This window comes from Pseudophryne corroboree, chromosome 2 (genome assembly GCF_028390025.1).
Source record: "Pseudophryne corroboree isolate aPseCor3 chromosome 2, aPseCor3.hap2, whole genome shotgun sequence".
NCBI lineage: Eukaryota > Metazoa > Chordata > Amphibia > Anura > Myobatrachidae > Pseudophryne > Pseudophryne corroboree.
The window spans coordinates 920,581,430-920,601,734 of NC_086445.1; the positions used below are offsets into that span (position 1 = coordinate 920,581,430).

The following is a 20,305-nucleotide window of genomic DNA, read 5'->3' on the forward strand; positions in this document are numbered from 1 at the left end:
CAGATTTTGGCTGTGGCAGGCCTGCCACAGAATGTGCAAGCTGAATTGTACTACAAATCCAACGAGCAATCGTCTGCTTAGAAGCAGGAGCACCCAGCTTGCTGGGTGCATACAGGATAAACAGCGAATCAGATTTTCTGACTCCAGCCGTCCTGGAAACATACATTTTCAGGGCCCTGACTACGTCCAGCAACTTGGAATCCCCCAAGTCCCTAGTAGCCGCAGGCACCACAATAGGCTGGTTTAAGTGAAATGCTGAAACCACCTTAGGAAGAAATTGAGGACGAGTCCTCAATTCTGCCCTGTCCGTATGAAAAATTAGGTAAGGGCTTTTATAGGATAAAGCCGCCAATTCTGAGACACGCCTGGCTGAAGCCAGGGCTAACAGCATTACCACTTTCCATGTGAGATATTTTAAGTCCACAGTGGTGAGTGGTTCAAACCAATGTGATTTTAGGAATCCCAAAACTACATTGAGATCCCAAGGTGCCACTGGAGGCACAAAAGGAGGCTGTATATGCAGTACTCCCTTGACAAACGTCTGAACTTCAGGAACAGAAGCCAGTTCTTTTTGGAAGAATATTGACAGGGCCGAAATTTGAACCTTAATGGACCCTAATTTGAGGCCCATAGACAGTCCTGTTTGCAGGAAATGCAGGAAACGACCCAGTTGAAATTCCTCTGTAGGAGCCTTCCTGGCCTCGCACCACGCAACATATTTACGCCAAATACGGTGATAATGTTGTATGGTTACATCCTTCCTGGCTTTGATCAGGGTAGGGATGACTTCATCCGGAATGCCTTTTTCCTTCAGGATCCGGCGTTCAACCGCCATGCCGTGAAACGCAGCCGCGGTAAGTCTTGGAACAGACATGGTCCCTGCTGGAGCAGGTCCTTTCTTAGAGGTAGAGGCCACGGGTCTTCCGTGAGCATCTCTTGAATTTCCGGGTACCAAGTCCTTCTTGGCCAATCCGGAGCCACGAGTATAGTCTTTACTCCTCTCCTTCTTATGATTCTCAGTACTTTTGGTATGAGAGGAAGAGGAGGGAACACATACACTGACTGGTACACCCACGGTGTTACCAGAGCGTCCACAGCTATTGCCTGAGGGTCCCTTGACCTGGCGCAATATCTGTCCAGTTTTTTGTTGAGGCGGGACGCCATCATGTCCACCTTTGGTTTTTCCCAACGGTTCACAATCATGTGGAAGACTTCTGGGTGAAGTCCCCACTCCCCCGGGTGAAGATCGTGTCTGCTGAGGAAGTCTGCTTCCCAGTTGTCCACTCCCGGAATGAACACTGCTGACAGTGCTATCACATGATTCTCCGCCCAGCGAAGAATCCTTGCCACTTCCATCATTGCCCTCCTGCTTCTTGTGCCGCCCTGTCTGTTTACGTGGGCGACTGCCGTGATGTTGTCCGACTGGATCAACACCGGCTGACCCTGAAGCAGAGGTCTTGCCTGACTTAAGGCATTGTAAATGGCCCTTAGTTCCAGGATATTTATGTGAAGTGACGTTTCCATGCTTGACCACAAGCCCTGGAAATTTCTTCCCTGTGTGACTGCTCCCCAGCCTCTCAGGCTGGCATCCGTGGTCACCAGGACCCAATCCTGAATGCCGAATCTGCGGCCCTCTAGGAGATGAGCACTCTGTAACCACCACAGGAGAGACACCCTTGTCCTTGGAGACAGGGTTATCCGCTGATGCATTTGAAGATGCGATCCGGACCATTTGTCCAGCAGATCCCACTGAAAAGTTCTTGCGTGGAATCTGCCGAATGGAATCGCTTCGTAAGAAGCCACCATCTTTCCCAGGACCCTTGTGCATTGATGTACTGACACTTGGCCTGGTCTTAGGAGGTTCCTGACTAGGTCGGATAACTCCCTGGCTTTCTCTTCCGGGAGAAACACCTTTTTCTGTACTGTGTCCAGAATCATCCCTAGGAACAGCAGACGTGTCGTCGGAATCAGCTGCGATTTTGGAATATTTAGAATCAATCCGTGCTGTCGTAGTACTACTTGAGATAGTGCTACTCCGACCTCTAACTGTTCTCTGGACCTTGCCCTTATCAGGAGATCGTCCAAGTAAGGGATAATTAAGAAGCCTTTTCTTCGAAGAAGAATCATCATTTCGGCCATTACCTTGGTAAAGACCCGGGGTGCCGTGGACAATCCAAACGGCAGCGTCTGAAACTGATAGTGACAGTTCTGTACCACAAACCTGAGGTACCCTTGGTGAGAAGGGCAAATTGGGACATGGAGGTAAGCATCCTTGATGTCCAGAGACACCATATAGTCCCCTTCTTCCAGGTTCGCTATCACTGCTCTGAGTGACTCCATCTTGAACTTGAACCTTTTTATGTAAGTGTTCAAGGATTTCAGATTTAAAATGGGTCTCACCGAGCCGTCCGGCTTCGGTACCACAAACAGTGTGGAATAATACCCCTTTCCCTGTTGTAGGAGGGGTACCTTGATTATCACCTGCTGGGAATACAGCTTGTGAATGGCTTCCAATACCGCCTCCCTGTCGGGGGGAGACGTTGGTAAAGCAGACTTCAGGAACCGGCGAGGGGGAGACGTCTCGAATTCCAATTTGTACCCCTGAGATACTACCTGCAGGATCCAGGGGTCCACTTGCGAGTGTGCCCACTGCGCGCTGAAATTCTTGAGACGGGCCCCCACCGTGCCTGAGTCCGCTTGTAAGGCCCCAGCGTCATGCTGAGGACTTGGCAGAAGCGGGGGAGGGCTTCTGTTCGTGGGAAGAGGCTGTTTGCTGCAGTCTTTTTCCCCTTCCTCTGCCCCGGGGCAGATATGAGTGGCCTTTTGCCCGCTTGCCCTTATGGGGACGAAAGGACTGAGCCTGAAAAGACGGTATCTTTTTCTGCTGCGAGGTGACTTGGGGTAAAAAGGTGGATTTTCCAGCCGTTGCCGTGGCCACCAGGTCCGATAGACTGACCCCAAATAACTGCTCCCCTTTATACGGCAATACTTCCATATGCCGTTTGGAATCCGCATCCCCTGACCACTGTCGCGTCCATAATCCTCTTCTGGCAGAAATGGACATCGCACTTACTCTTGATGCCAGAGTGCAAATATCCCTCTGTGCATCTCGCATATATAGAAATGCATCCTTTAAATGCTCTATAGTCAATAATATATTGTCCCTGTCCAGGGTATCAATATTTTCAGTCAGGGAATCCGACCAAGCCACCCCAGCACTGCACATCCAGGCTGAGGCTATTGCTGGTCGCAGTATAATACCAGTATGTGTGTATATACTTTTAAGGATATTTTCCAGCTTCCTATCAGCTGGTTCCTTGAGGGCGGCCGTATCAGGGGACGGTAACGCCACTTGTTTTGATAAGCGTGTGAGCGCCTTATCTACGCTAGGGGGTGTTTCCCAACGTGCCCTAACCTCTGGCGGGAAAGGGTATAATGCCAATAATTTTTTAGAAATTAGCAGTTTTTTTATCGGGGGAAACCCACGCTTCATCACACACCTCATTTAATTCATCTGATTCAGGAAAAACTACGGGTAGTTTTTTCACACCCCACATAATACCCTTTTTTGTGGTACTTGTATCATCAGAAATGTTCAAAACCTCCTTCATTGCCGTGATCATGTAACGTGTGGCCCTACTGGAAAATACGTTTGTTTCCTCACCGTCGACACTGGAGTCAGTGTCCGTGTCAGTGTCTGTATCGACCTGAGGTAACGGGCGTTTTATAGCCCCTGACGGTGTTTGAGACGCCTGTACAGGTATTAACTGATTTGCCGGCTGTCTCATGTCGTCAACAGTCTTTTGTAAAGTGCCGACACTATCACGTAATTCTTTCCATAAGACCATCCAGTCAGGTGTCGACTCCCTAGGGGGTGACATCACTAACACAGGCAATTGCTCCGCCTCCACACCATTTTCCTCCTCATACATGTCGACACAGCGTACCGACACACAGCACACACACAGGGAATGCTCTGATAGAGGACAGGACCCCACTAGCCCTTTGGGGAGACAGAGGGAGAGTTTGCCAGCACACACCAGAGCGCTATATATATATACAGGGATAACCTTATATAAGTGTTTTTCCCTAATATAGCTGCTGTATATATTAATATGCCAATTTAGTGCCCCCCCTCTCTTGTTTTACCCTGTTTCTGTTGTGCAGGACTGCAGGGGAGAGTCAGGGAGCCTTCCTCCAACGGAGCTGTGAGGAAAAAATGGCGCTTGTGTGCTGAGGAGATAGGCTCCGCCCCTTTTTCGGCGGCCTTTCTCCCGCTTTTTTGTGGAAAACTGGCAGGGGTTAAATACATCCATATAGCCCAGGAGCTATATGTGATGTATTTTTAGCCATTTAAGGTATTTTCATTGCGTCCCAGGGCGCCCCCCCCCCCAGCGCCCTGCACCCTCAGTGACCGGAGTGTGAAGTGTGCTGAGAGCAATGGCGCACAGCTGCGGTGCTGTGCGCTACCTTATTGAAGACAGGACGTCTTCTGCCGCCGATTTTCCGGACCTCTTCACTCTTCTGGCTCTGTAAGGGGGCCGGCGGCGCGGCTCCGGGACCCATCCATGGCTGGGCCTGTGATCGTCCCTCTGGAGCTAATGTCCAGTAGCCTAAGAAGCCCAATCCACTCTGCACGCAGGTGAGTTCGCTTCTTCTCCCCTTAGTCCCTCGGTGCAGTGAGCCTGTTGCCAGCAGGTCTCACTGAAAATAAAAAAACCTATTTAAACTTTTACTCTAAGCAGCTCAGGAGAGCCACCTAGATTGCAGCCTTCTCGTTCGGGCACAAAATCTTAACTGAGGCTTGGAGGAGGGTCATAGGGGGAGGAGCCAGTGCACACCAGCTAGTCCTAAAGCTTTTACTTTGTGCCCAGTCTCCTGCGGAGCCGCTATTCCCCATGGTCCTTTCGGAGTCCCCAGCATCCACTAGGACGTTAGAGAAAATGAGATTATATAAAATCAATACAAAAAAAAGTATTTGAAATACACAAATGTCGACCCTCTGAAAAGTATAATCATGCATACGTACTCAGTACTTGGTTTGGGCCCCTTTTGCATGAATTACTGCCTCAGTGTGGCGTGGCATGGATTCTATCAGCCTGTGGCACTGTTGAGGTGTTATGGAAGACCAAGATGCTTTAATAGTGGCCTTCAGCTCTTCTGCATTGTTCCGTCTCATGTCTCTAATCAGGAGTGGACTGAGGCTGGAGTTAGTGCATCAACAGCCACAACACACAGACGGATCTTGGACATGGGCTTCAAATTTCGTATTCCTCTTGTCCCTTTTTTATTGATTTTGGGGTGTATTCAATTAGGGTCGAAAGCTGCCTTCTGTCGAAAAGACGTCAGTTTTCGACTTTTTAAGGTCGAATCATGATTTGACATATTCAGTCCCCGCTATTTTTATTCGTCAAGTCAGGGAATTCGACTTGTCGAATAGTACGTGAATTGGCGGTATAGCTGCCGATTCACGTACTTTTGAGGGAAACAGGACCAAATTCGACAGGATTTGGCCTTGTTTCCGACCATCTCAGTCCGACATAAAAAAATGTCGGACTGAGATGAGGGACCTTAGAGGAGGAGAGGGGGAGAGCCGCGGGGAGAGCAGCACTACAGCAGGATGTGTCACTGCCGCACGATATTCTAATTTTCTGAGTTTCACCTGTAGACATCTAAATGGATAACCTGGAGTAACAGAAGCAGATGTACAAGCAAAATAAAAAAAAGACAAAAGGCAAAACAAAAGCAAAGCCATTTCTGGGCTGGCCTTTATATAGTATGGTCATCTACCTGTACACAGTAGGGGTTCACTATGGTATGTCAGCGGTCGGGCTCCCGGCGACCAGCATACCGGCGCCGGGAGCCCGACCGCCGGCTTACCGACAGTGTGGCGAGCGCAAATGAGCCCCTTGCGGGCTCGCTGCGCTCGCCACGCTATTTTGTTCTCCCTCCAGGGGGGTCGTGGACCCCCAGGAGGGAGAATAAGTGTCGGTATGCCGGCTGTCGGTATGCCGGCTGTCGGGATCCCGGCGCCGGTATACTGTGCGCCGGGACCCCGTCAGTCGGCATACTGAAGACCACCACCCCACAGTAGACACAGCTCTGAGGCTGCAATATTTTTACATGCAGAAAACTGAGGGAAAACAAAAAAGCGCAGCAGGTCAACTCACCATCTCAAAATCTGAGCCCACCAAACCGTTCAGGTATTCCCTATGTCGGCTGTACAGCTGAGGAATAATAAATAACAGGGACGTTACAATATTACATTATATAAAACATGGGAACAGAAGAACTGGGTAAGGTTATTTAGAGGGTGGGAGAGATATTGAGTACACATGCACACACAGTTTGTAGATTAAGTCCCCTGTAGATCCACTTACATCCTTGTAGAGATTCTCCTCCTGCTCCTGCTCTGCTCTCTGTACTGACTCAGACACGTGCTGCAGGGTGAATTTCCATAGCTCACGCTTGTGACCCTCCACCTCCAGCCTAAATAGAAAAGGGAGTGGGAATTACTAACTGTAAATCAGTGCCAGCTGTAGATCAATGGTGGGGCTTCCAAGAGTACCTCATGGGTTCTATTGGACTTCGTATACCAGTTGCCCCATGGGGTCCTGGAATTTGGCCGCCATTTTCTAGTGGCAGTATAACCCAGAGACAAGATCCCAGAAATTAGCCAATTTGTGCTCAGAGTAAATGTTTGACCCCAGAGCAGGGAATAAGATAGGGGCTGTGATATAATATGTTGACAGTCACAATGATGACATTCATTAGGTAGACAGTTATATAATGTCTCCAGACAGTTGCAGCGGCGCTAGCAGTGTCTTCCTAATCCCAGCGGCCATGTCATAGCTACTTCCGGGTCAGACCACCCATACTCCAGCTTGCCGGTAAGTATTTCTCCCCTATCCCTAACCCCTTACCCTAGTGCCAAACCCCTCCACCGGCAACCCTAATGTTGACATTTCAATGTCATAACAATGTCAGCATCATAACTGCTGACAATTGTGATTATCAACCTTTTGACTACATCCCCCTGGAGAGGTATTCTGAAAAAGATTATTGTGTTTCATGTTCTATTACTGTATACTATGCAAAAGGTGAATATGTAACTACTCATTATAATGACAATCTCAGATTACACACCACTGACAAAGCCAACAAATCATAAAACGCATTGGATATTTAATCTTAATCATGTGTCCCAGATAGTATCACTTACCACTCTGATTCACTTAAGCCTGTACACACGTGGAGAGATGTGTGCTGAGCGATCTAGCACAGACCACTCAGCACACATCTCTCCCCCACTCAGCACGGCGCGATGTGTTCTGAGTGAGGGGGGGGGGGGCAGTTGGGACCGCTGGGTGAAATTAGCGATCTCACTAGATTTGGCATGCATGCTTGCATAATCTAGAGCCGGCGGTAGAGACACGTAGGACCGCGCATTGCTGTCGCCGGCACCCTGCACACTGAGAGATCCGTGCTTAACCTCTAAGCAATGTAGTCAGATTGCTTAGAATTTGAGCACGGATCTCTCCGTGTGTACCCCCCTTTACAGTTACACTGTGCTTTCAATTTATTCACATATGTGCATTTGGTTACATGCCTGTTAGTCATAATAAAACTTACCAGAACTAAACAGGTGCACCCTGTTACCTTCTATTGTATAATTTCTCTATATAGCACAAGGAAACTTCCCAGCCTAAGAGCTTCAACATGGTCAGTGCCCACAGGCCCAATGCATTTGCTGTTATTTTCTATAAGATCTTTATATATAAAATGTAGTCTTCTTTGGGATCTCCTTTACCTGTACGGACCCTTTGTGCCAGTTACATCCGGCTTGAACGTGATCACGCCATTACTGTCTACACGTATGGTACAGAGAACATGCTCATTCTCTTTGAATCCCAGTCTGTAAAGGATTCAAATACAACACAAGTTACTCACATGCAGTCAAACAGCTATGAGCAAACTAATGTTTTACATTAAATAAAACAACCAAATAATACGAATAATAAATGTTTTTTCCTGTAATCACGTAGCATTACTGTAGGTGTCCTAATCATTAGTACTTCAGTGAGTATTGACAATTTTTAAGCAGCTGAGCAATTATTGGCCAACTGTAGAAGTGTCTCACCGGTCTATGTACTCTACTAAGCCTTGGAGAGAGAGATAAAGTGGACGGAGATAAAGTACCAGCCAATCAGATCCTAACTGCAGTATTACAGGGTGAAAATGAACAGTTAGGAGCTGATTGGTTGGTACTTTATCTGTAGCCACTTTCTCTCTCTCTCCAACTCTTAGTACATAGACCCCTAAGTATCAATGCGCATGTGCTGCAATGGTCTTGCGATGACTGTCGCAGTGAGCATTTATTTGTAAAGAGAACGATAGTCAGGGAAAGTGGGGGCGGTGGGGGCAAAAAAGCAGGTGCATCGCTACATGTGTATCAACCGGCGACTTCGATTCCATACGCAGCTGCAAGGGCTCTTACTTCCTGTGCCCATACCATAGGTCCACATTAAAGTTAGATAACCGACTCATCTGCAACAGAGGCTGCATATTAATGAACAGGCGCTGGGATGTCTCAATACAGATCTAGGCATCTGTGGCATCTCTAGATTTGCACACAGTCACTGCGAACAAATTTGCAGCTGTGGCAGCATTAGTATACATCCCCAAATCAGACCCAGAATTTGAAAGGAGAGAGTCTGAAAGATAATACTTAGGCCTGCTTCAGAGGTGTAACCCGTCGATTTACATACATGCTCTATGTTTGTGGGACTGTGCATGTGCAGAATGAGCCCTGCGAGATCACACGCAGTGCCCCCTAGTTGGGCAGCGATGTCTGCGTTTCCAGAAAACAAGGGCATGTTAGTTTTCTGGGCTCAGCAAGGCCAGTGTCTTAGTCTTTAGTGACAAGGTGACCATTCTGAGAAAGCTTAGGCTTATTCAGATGGCCAATGTTGCAAACATCAAGACTGAAGGTGGGTACACACTGGTAGATATATCTGCCGATCAACTGATCGGCAGATATATCTATGGACGGATCGGGCAGTGTGTTGAGCATACACATAGCCCGGTCCGTCGGGGACTGACGTCATGAACTGGGCGGGCGTGTACACACGCCCGCCCAGTTCAGCTGTCAATCACCGCCGGCTGCCGCAGCATGTGTACGGGCAATCGGCCAACTGCCCGTACACACAGAGCGACGCACCAATATATCGGTAGATATATTGGCCGTCGGCTGTGCTGCGGGGCCGACGCGATATGTGTGTGAACGACGGAGTTCACAGACGTATCGCCCGTACACACTGGCCGACGGACCCACGATATATCAGCCGTTCAAGAGAGCGGCCAATATATCGGCCAGTGTGTACCCACCTTCAGAGTCGCAATGGTTCTCCGACTGCAGCACTCGGATCCCAGATGGTGGCAGGAGGCGTCATTTTCCTTCAAGCATATTTTTATGCAGCCGCTGTGATAAACTGTCCATATCTGAATCAGGCACTTAGAGGCAGATTTACTAAAGCTTCTAAAACAGACAAGTAATAATGTTTCCCATAGCAACCAATGACATTCTGTCTATTATTTCATAGAATGCAATAGAGAGTGAAAAAAAAAGCTAAAATCTGATTGGTTGCTATGGGCAACACAACCACTTGTCTGTTTTAGAAGCTTTAGTAAATCGAACCCCTAGTGTTTAGGAAATGTAAAGACACCATACATGTATTTAAAATGTTTATTCACAAACTTTTTTTTTACATAAATTGTGCGATGAGCAACAAGTAAGAAAATATATGTGCTTACTTTTCATGCTCCTGTCTTAGCACAAAATCAAAGTCACCTGTCCAGAGACTTAATGCAAGGGGGCTTCTGTCCGCAGAATAGCAGGACACCCCCAGTGCCGGCAGGATGATTTTGGGTGGAGAAGTATTTTAATAATAAAATACACCTTAAAGAGCCCTCTACTAGTAATAGTTTGCATTTGACACAGTTCAGGGTTATTACATTATTATGCAGTCTGCAGCGACCATCATTATACTTTCCCACTTGATAAATATACAATACTTAACATATGCTGGACAAAAGTACCACAGCTTATGAGCCAGCCATTGTGTAATTACACATATAAGCATTTTATAGGTATGCACTTTGGCAATTATTATTATTATTAGTATTACCAGTTATTTATATTGCGCACACATATTCTGCAGCGCTTTACAGAGAATACTTGGCCATTCACATTGGTCCCTGCCCCAGTGGAGCTTACAATCTATATTTCCTACCACATGTGCATGCGCACACATTCATACTAGTGTTAATTTTTGTTGGGATCCAATTAACCTACCAGTATATTTTTGGATTGTGGGAGGAAACCGGAGTACCAGGAGGAAACCCACGCAAGTACGGGGAGAATATACAAACTCCACACAGTTAGGGCCATGGTGGGAATTGAACCCACGACCTCAGTGCTGTGAGGCAGTAATGCTAACCATTACACCATTCGTACTGCATGTAATGTAACAGCATTATTCCTCACAATAACAGCAAATGACTGATTTCCATTGCTGGGAATACATAACTAAAACCAGTATAACATGTGACTAACACCTTATACCACAAACTATACCTGTCTGTGCGCGCCCACAAACTGCATACATGTGTCAATGCTGAAAGCTTACTATTCCATTATATCTATCAACCAGTGAAGTGCGCGGAGGTAAACGGCTGGTGAAGCACTGACTAGTATCAGAACCAGATTTACAAACACATATAAACCTGAGGGAAATACAGATGGAGCCTCGCTCATCTAGCCTTCGCTGGTGCGCCATGGTGCACCAAGGTTTATTAGCATAAGCCTTTCATCTATTGTTCTCAGCTGCAATACAATACAGAGAGAACAACATAGCAGGGGATTAAGTCCGACAGCGCTGGCTCAATTAATCCTATTAAGGGGATAGATGAGCAGGGCTCCATCTGTACAGTGAGATAGGTATACACTGCTGGAAATGTGGTGAGTTTTGATCAGAGATGTGCGGACAAGGTAGGCAGGAGAGGCACTGCCTCACCTGCCATAGACCACTATACTCCCGAGTTTTGACTAAAAAAATGATTCGTAAAATATCATCTTTGTAATTTTGTTAACATTTTTATAGACAAATCTCTAGAGTATACTGGAGTATGACAGGAGAGGCCCTGCTTCACCTGCCCGCACACCACTGTTATTAACCTACATGAACCTGAACATTCAGATACAGAGCCTGATTGAGATGGGCGTCTGTGGACGCAACTACTGTGAGAAAATACGCTAATGTCTGCGTCTGAAGGAAAAAGATGCCACCTGTCAGCATCTCAGATATAAATACTGCGTCCAAAGGTGCAATGGTGGCAGCTTCAGCCAAATGAGTAAGCCTAAGCTTACTCAGAAAGGCTGCCTCCTGCCCGCTTGGGAGGCCAGTAAATCTGCCGCTCCCAGAAAATAGGGGAGACAGACATCCGACCCCACGGTTTTATATCAAAGGAGGCAGCACTGCCACGGGCCCGCAATGGGTGTTGGGGGCACTGCAGGCTCTCTCAGTACAGATCTCAAACATCAGGGATATACGTAAAACACAGAGTTTACCTACGTCTCTCTTAAACCAGACGCACAGTTGCTTTATGCAAATAATGGGCAAACTGTCAGAAACTTTAATGGTTCCGAATTAATTTACTAAAGATCTGTTTCACAGGATGTTTGTTTCATTCATGGTTCATTTTTCACAGCCTTTAATAGTCAAAGATCCACTATTTGACTGGTAAGCTGACTGATTGCTGTGACTGCATTAAAGTTGTAGATCTCCTAGTGTTCTCATCACAGCCAAAGGGCAGAACTTAAAAACTGCCAATTTAACAAGGCCTTTGTGGCTGCTTGGATTCAGCCATCTCACAAGACATCTCCAATACATGCCAGATGGCTGCAGAAAATATAGACTTGGCTCTAACAGAATGCAGAAAATATTTTCAAGCAACACCTATCGCAGATTTGAAGGCACCATGAATGTTTCGGACAAGCTGGATATCATGAGTTCACTATTATAGAGATGCCGATGTACAGTACTCAGTGAGTTCTTCAATTCACTAATATAGAGATGCCGGTGTACAGTACTCAGTGAGTTTTTCATTTCAGTATTATAGAGATGCCGATGTACAGTACTCAGTGAGTTCTTCAATTCACTATTATAGAGATGCCGGTGTACAGTACTCAGTGGGCTATATGCAATTGCGGTCGAATTCCGGCTGGAATTAGACCGTTTTTAAATTCGACACAATTCGACAGTCACATACCCTCCCGCCGGGACCCGAATTCGACATATTCAACAAAAAACGGATCCGCTGTCGAAAAATGGACCAATTGACGGAAAGTGTGCATCCTGGATTCGACTTTTTGGATGGCACAAAAGTGTTTAAAAAAACCCAGAAAAAAATTGCGTGGGGTCCCCCCTCCTAAGCATAACCAGCCTCGGGCTCTTTGAGCCGGTTCTGGTTGTAAAAATACGGGGAAAAAATTGACAGGGGCTATGCGTCCGGTCCTGGTGCAAAAAATACGGGGGACAAAAAGCGTAGGGGTCCCCCGTATTTTTAACACCAGCACCGGGCTCCACTAGTTGGAGAGATAATGCCACAGCTGGGGGACACTTTTATATCGGTCCTGGCGGCCGTGGCATTAAATCACTAACTAGTCACCCCTGGCCGGGGTACCCTGGATGAGTGGGGACCCCTTAAATCAAGGGCCAGGGGTGAAGCCCGAGGCTGTCCCCGCCATCCAGGGGCTGCGGATGGGGGGATGATAGCCTTGTGTCAAATAAAAGAATATTGGTTTTTGTAGCAGAACTACAAGTCCCAGCAAGCCTCCCCCGCAAGCTGGTACTTGGAGAACCACAAGTACCAGCATGCGGGGGGGGGGGGGGCGCTGGTACCTGTAGTTCTACTGCAAAAAAATACCCAAATAAAAACACTACACGCACACCGTGAAAGTAAAACTTTATTACATACACACATACTTACCTATGTTGACACGAGGCTCGGTCCACTTCTCCAAGTAGAATCCACGGGGTACCTGAAAATAAAATTATACTCACCAAAATCCAGTGTAGATCTGTCCTCTTCTGTTTTGTAATCCACGTACTTGGCAAAAAAATAAAACGCATTTACCCGGACCACGCACTGAAAGGGGTCCCATGTTTACACATGGGACCCCTTTCCCCGAATGCCGGGACCCCCCGTGACTCCTGTCACAGAGGGTCCCTTCAGCCAATCAGGGAGCGCCACGTCGTGGCACTCTCCTGATTGGCTGTGCGCGTCTGAGCTGTCAGACAGCACATAGCACAGCCGCTCCATTATCTTCAATGGTGGGAACTTTGCGGTCAGCGGTGAGGTTACTCGTGGCGCTCCCTAATTGGCTGAAGGGACCCTCTGTGACAGGAGTCACGGGGGGTCCCGGCATTCGGGGAAAGGGGTCCCATGTGTAAACATGGGACCCCTTTCAGTGCGTGGTCCGGGTAATGCAGTTTGGTTTTTTGCCAAGTACGTGGATTATACAGAGAAGAGGACAGATGCTACACAGGACTTTTGTGAGTATAATTTTATTTTCAGGTATCCCATGGATTCTACTTGGAGAAGTGGACCGAACCTCGTGTAAACATAGGTAAGTATGGGTGTGTCGGTATGCATGTATGTAATAAAGTTTTACTTTCACGGTGTCTGTGTACAGTTTTTATTTGGGTATTTTTTTTGCAGTAGAACTACAGGTACCAGCGGGCCCGTTTCCCCCCCGCATGCTGGTACTTGTGGTTCTCCAAGTACCAGCTTGCGGGGGAGGCTTGCTGGGACTTGTAGTTCTGCTACAAAAAACAATATTCTTTTATTTGACACAAGGCTATCAGCCCCCATCCGCAGCCCTTGGATGGGGGGGGGACAGCCTCGGACTTCACCCCTGGCCCTTGGGTGGCTGAAGGGGGGGACCCCTTGATTTAAGGGGTCCCCACTCCTCCAGGGTACACCGGCCAGGGGTGACTAGTTGGGGATTTAATGCCACGGCCGCAGGGACCAGTATAAAAGTGTCCCCCGGCTGTGGCATTATCTCTCCAGCTAGTGGAGCCCGGTGCCGGTGTTAAAAATACGGAGGACCCCTACGCTTTTTGTCCCCCGTATTTTTTGCACCAGGACCAGACGCAGAGCCCGGTGCTGGTTGTAAAAATACGGGGGATCCCCTGTCAATTTCCCCCCCGTATTTTTACAACCAGGACCGGCTTAAAGAGCCCGAGGCTGGTTATGCTTAGGAGGGGGGACCCCACGCATTTTTTTTCAAGATTTTTAACCCATTCCCACTGAAAAACATGCTCTGATCTCTTCAGATTATTTTAGTCAGTAAAAAAAAAAACATATATTCTTTAAAAAAATATATAAATAATACTTGTGGCTCCTAATAGACAAACCAAGTAGATAATCCCTTCTAATATAAATAGATTAGTAACAAAAAAAACACAAAAAAATAAGATTTTAAACCTACCGGTAAATCTTTTTCTCGTAGTCCGTAGAGGATGCTGGGGACTCCGTAAGGACCATGGGGATAGACGGGCTCCGCAGGAGACATGGGCACCTTAAGAAAGACTTTAGATATGGTGTGCACTGGCTCCTCCCTCTATGCCCCTCCTCCAGACCTCAGTTAGAGAAACTGTGCCCAGAGGAGACGGACAGTACGAGGAAAGGATCTTTGTTAATCCAAGGGCAAGATTCATATCAGCCACACCAATCACACCGTATAACTTGTGATATACTATCCAGTTAACAGTATGAAAACGGCATAGCATCAGTCCAAGACCAATGAGACTATAACATAACCCTTATTTAAGCAATAACTATATACAAATCTTGCAGAAGTAGTCCGCACTTGGGACGGGCGCCCAGCATCCTCTACGGACTACGAGAAAAAGATTTACCGGTAGGTTTAAAATCTTATTTTCTCTTACGTCCTAGAGGATGCTGGGGACTCCGTAAGGACCATGGGAATTATACCAAAGCTCCCAAACGGGCGGGAGAGTGCGGATGACTCTGCAGCACCGATTGAGCAAACAGGAGGTCCTCCTCAGCCAGGGTATCAAACTTATAGAAGTTTGCAAAGGAGTTTGAACCCGACCAAGTAGTAGCTCGGCACAGCTGTAGCGCCGAGACCCCTCTGGCAGCCGCTCAAGAAGAGCCCACCTTCCTAGTGGAATGGGCCTTGACCAATTTAGGTAACGGCAATCCCGCCGTAGAATGCGCCTGCTGAATCGTGTTACAGATCCAGCGAGCAATAGTCTACTTTGAAGCAGGTGCACCAATCTTGTTGGTTGCATACATGACAAACAGTGCTTCTGTTTTTCTGACTGTAGCCGATCTGGCCACGTAAATTTTCAAAGCCCTGACCACATCAAGGGACTCGGGATCCTCCAAGTCACGCGTAGCCACAGGCACCACAATAGTTCATATGAAAGGATGAAACCACTTTTGGCCGGAATTAAGGACGGGTCCGCAATTCTGCTCTATCCATATGGAAAACCAGATCGGGGCTTTTATGTGATAAAGCCGCTAATTCCGACACTCGCCTAGCCGAAGCCAAGGCTAATAACATGACCACCTTCCAAGTGAGATTTTTCAACTCCACCGTTTTAAGTGGTTCCAACCAGTGTGACTTAATGAAACTTAACACCACGTTAAAGGTCCCAAGGCGTCACCGGAGGTACAAAAAGGAGGCTGAATATGCAGCACTCCCTTCACAAAAGTTTGTACTTCAGGGAGAGAGGCCAATTCCTTTTGAAAGAAAATGGATAAGGCCGAAATCTGAACCTTAATAGATCCTAATTTTAGGCCGAAATTCACTCCAGTTTGCAGGAAGTGAAGGAAACGGCCCAGATGGAATTCTTCCGTAGGAGCATTCCTGGCCTCACACCAAGAAACATATTTTCGCCATATACGGTGATAATGTTTAGATGTCATGTCCTTCCTAGCTTTTATTAGCGTAGGAATGACCTCATCCGGAATACCCTTATCCGCTAGGATCCGGCGCTCAACCGCCATGCCGTCCAACGCAGCCGCGGTAAGTCTTGGAATAGACATGGCCCCTGTTGCAACCGGTCCTGTCTTAGAGGAAAAAGCCACTGATCTTCTGTGAGTATTTCCTGCAGATGCAGATACCAGGTCCTTCGTGGCCAATCTGGAACAATGAGGATTGTTCTCATTCCTCTCCCTCCTACCATTCTCAACACCTTGGGTATGAGAGGAAGAGGGGGAAATACATAGACCGACTGGAACACCCACGGTGAAACTAGGGCATCTACAGCTACTGCCTGAGGGTCTCTTGACCTGGTGCAATACCTCTGTAGCTTCTTGTTGAGGCGGGACGCCATCATGTCTATCTGTGGCAGTTCCCACTGACTTGCAATCTGTGCGAAGGCTTCCTAAAGAAGTCCTCTCTTGGATGCAGGTCGTGTTTGCTGAGGAAGTCTACTTCTCAGTTGTCCACTCCCGGAATGAACTGCTGAAAATGCGCTTACATGATTTTCCGCCCAGCGGAGAATCCTGGTGGCTTCTGCCATTTCCACTCTGCTCTGCGTGCCGCCTTGGCGGTTTACATGAGCCACTGCGGTGATGTTGTCCGACTGGATCAGAACCGGTAGGTCGCGAAGCAATGTTTCCGCTTGCCGAAGAACGTTGTATGTGGCCCTCAGCTCCAGGATGTTGATTTGAATACAAGTTTTTTGACTTGACCCAAAGACCTTGGAAGTTTCTTCCCTGTGTGACTGCTCCCCCACCTCGGAGGCTCGCGTCCGTGGCTACCAGAATCCAGTCCTGGATGGCGAACCTGCAGAAGGTGAGCACTCTGCAGCCACCATAGGAAAGACACCCTGGCCCTAGGGGACAGGGTGATTAACTGATGCATCTGTAGATGTGATCCGGACCACTTGTTCCGTAGATCCCATTGGAAAGTCCTCGCATGGAACCTGCCGAAGGGAATGGCCCCGTAAGATGCCACCATCTTTCCCAGGACCCGAGTGCAGTGATGCACTGACACCTGTTTTGACTTTAATAGGTTTTTTACCGGAGTCATTAGTTCCTGGGCCTTCTCTATCGGAAGATAAAACCATTTCTGGTCCGTATTCAGAATCATACCCAAGAAGGGCAGACGAGTCATAGGAACCAACTGTGACTTCGGGATATTGAGAATCCAGCCGAGTTGCTGTGACACCTTCAGCGAAAGTGACACGGTGTTCAACAACTGCTCTTTTGATCTCGCCCTTATTAGGGGATCGCCAATTACCCTGAAATTGGTAATGACAATAAACCGTAATTCTCAGGTACGCCTGATGGGGTGGATAAATGGGAACATGAAGGTATGCAGCCTTTATGTCTAGATACACCATAAAATCCCCCCCTTCCAGGCTGGCGATGATTGCTCTGAGCGATTCCACCTTAAATTTGAACCTTTTCAAGTATAGGTTCATAGATTTTAATTTTAAAATAGGTCTGACCGAACCGTCCGGTTTCGGGACTACAGCCAAGGTTGAGTAATATCCCCTTCCTTGTTGAAGGAGGGGAACCTTGAGCACCACCTGTTGGAGATACAATGTGTGAATTGTATTTAATATTATATCCCTTTCTGGGGGAGAAGCCGGTAGGGCCGATAAGGAAAACCGGCGAGGAGGCACCTCTTCGAATTCCAGCTTGTAACCCTGAGAAACAATTTCTATTGCCCAGGGATCCACCTGTGAGTGAACTCAGATGTGGCTGAAGAGTCGAAGACGTGCTCCCACTGGGGCGGACTCCCTTAGCGGAGCCCCAGCGTCATGCGGTGGATTTAGTAGAGGCCGGGGAGGACTTCTGTTCCTGGGAACTAGCTGTGCCCTGCGCCCTTACCTCTGGTAAGAAAGGACGCTCCTCGTACTTTCTTGTTTTTCTGCGACCGAAAGGACTGCATTTGATAATGTCGTGCTTTCTTAGGCTGTGAGGGAATATAACGCAAAAGATCAGATTTACCAGCTATAGCTGTGGAGACCAGGTCCGAGAGCCCTTCTCCACACAATTCCTCACTCTTGTAAGGTAAAACCTCCATATGCCTCTTTTAGTTGGCATCACCTGTCCATTGCATGTTCCACAGGACACGTCTAGCAGAAATCGACATAGCGTTGACTCTAGAACCCAGTAGACCAATGTCTCTTTGAGCATGTCTTATATATAAGACCGCATCTTTTATATATCCTAGGGTCAATAACATGGTATCCTTATCTAGGGTTTCAATCTCCGCTGATAAGGTATCTGTCCACGCTGCTACAGCGCTATAAACCCCTGCCGACACAATCGCCGGTCTGAGTAGTGTACCAGAATGTGTGTAAATGGACTTCAAAGTACTTTTCTGCATGCTATCTGCAGGATCCCTGAGGGTAGGTGTATCTTAGTATGTCAGCGCTACCTTTTGGGTAAACGTGTCAACACCTTGTCCACCCTAGGGGAGGATTCCCATCGTATCCTGGCCCTAGCAGGGAAAGGATACGCCATGAGAATTCTTTTGGGAAACTGCAGTTTCTTGTCTGGAGATTCCCGCTCTTTTTCACACAATTCATTTGGTTCATGAGAGGGGGGAAATGTTATCTCAGCTTTCTTCCCCTTAAACATGTGTACCCTCGTGTCAGGGACAGATGGGTCATCAGTGATATGCAAAACATCTTTTATTACAATAATCATATATTGAATACTTTTCTGCCAGTTGTGGGTGTAACTTTGCATCATCGTAGTCGACACTGGAGTCAGACTCCGTGTCGGTATCAGTGTCTATTATTTTGGATAGTGGGCGTTTTGAGACTCTGAAGGTCCCTGCGACATAGGGACAGACATGGGTAGATTCCCTGTCTGTTCTCTAATCTTTTGTGCAATAAATTTATCTCAGCACTTAATTCCACATATCCAGTCAGGTGTCGGCGTTGTCGACGGAGACGCCACACACACACATTTGCTCCATCTCCTCCTTAGAAGAGCCTTTTACCTCAGACATGTCGACACACACGTACCGACACACCACACACTCAGGGAATCCTCTTATCTGAAGACAGTTCCCCCACACAGAGACAGAGAGAGAGTATGCCAGCACACACCCAGCGCCAATACCCCAGGAAAAACACACAATGTGTTTACCCAGTAGTGCTGTAATACTATTATTTGCTGCCAATTATGTGCCCCCCCCCCCCCCCTCTTCTCTGAAACCCCCTTTCACCGTGGATAAGCAGGGGAGAGTCCGGGGAGCTTCCTCTCAGCTGTGCTGTGGAGAAAATGGCGCTGCTGAGTGCTGAGGGAGAAGCCCCGCCCCCTCGGCGGCGGGCTTCTGTCCCGCTTAAATATAATAAAAACTGGCGGGGGCTCTTTATATATACAGTGCCTAGCTGTATATATATCTCTTTTGCCAGAAATGAGGTTTATATTGCTGCCCAGGGCGCCCCCCCTGCGCCCTGCACCCTTACAGTGACTGCCGTGTGTGAGGTGTGTGGGAGCTATGGCGCACAGCTGCACTGCTGTGCGTTACCTCAGTGAAGATCATGAAGTCTTCTGCCGCCTCTGAAGACTTCTTTTTCTTCTCATACTCATCCGGCTTCTATCTTCCGGCTCTGTGAGGAGGACGGCGGCGCGGCTCCGGGACGAACTCCAAGGTGAGACCTGTATTCTGACTCCCTCTGGAGCTAATGGTGTCCAGTAGCCTAAGAAGCAGAGCCTTGAAACTCACAGAAGTAGGTCTGCTTCTCTCCCTTCAGTCCCTCGATGCAGGGAGTCTGTTGCCAGCAGGCTCCCTGAAAATAAAAAACCTAACAAATATACTTTCTGTAAGAAAGCTCAGGAGAGCTCTCTGAAAAGCACCCAGTCTTTACTGGGCACTGTATCAAACTGAGGTCTGGAGGAGGGGCATAGAGGGAGGAGCCAGTGCACACCAGATCTAAAGTCTTTCTTAAGGTGCCCATGTCTCCTGCGGAGCCCGTCTATCCCCATGGTCCTTACGGAGTCCCCAGCATCCTCTGGGACGTAAGAGAAACATGTTTTTTAAAAATGTTATTAGATTCCGCCACCAAAATGAGCGGACTAAAATTGACGAAATGACTGTCGAAAAGCACTGTTGTCGAATAGACATTCTTCAACTGAATATTCTTTTGTCGAACAGCCGCATTTTTACCATTGCAGACATGTCGAATTTGACAACTGTCGAATTTGACAACTGTCGAATCTGAAACGGACGTTTTTTTGT

The 20,305-nt window shown here is 47.7% G+C and overlaps 1 protein-coding gene across 2 annotated transcripts in view; it reads right to left on the bottom strand.

Annotated features, from left to right (window-relative positions):
• Window positions 1–20,305, bottom strand: part of MKS1 (MKS transition zone complex subunit 1) — a 154,163-nt gene that overhangs the window by 91,846 nt on the left and 42,012 nt on the right. For both annotated transcript variants that reach the window (XM_063956152.1, XM_063956153.1), the window contains 3 exons: window positions 7,811–7,915; window positions 6,381–6,489; window positions 6,171–6,227 (listed from right to left, as the gene is read on the bottom strand). In XM_063956152.1, coding sequence (XP_063812222.1) covers window positions 6,171–6,227; window positions 6,381–6,489; window positions 7,811–7,915 — 271 coding nt within the window. The remainder of the gene's footprint in view (window positions 1–6,170; window positions 6,228–6,380; window positions 6,490–7,810; window positions 7,916–20,305) is intronic.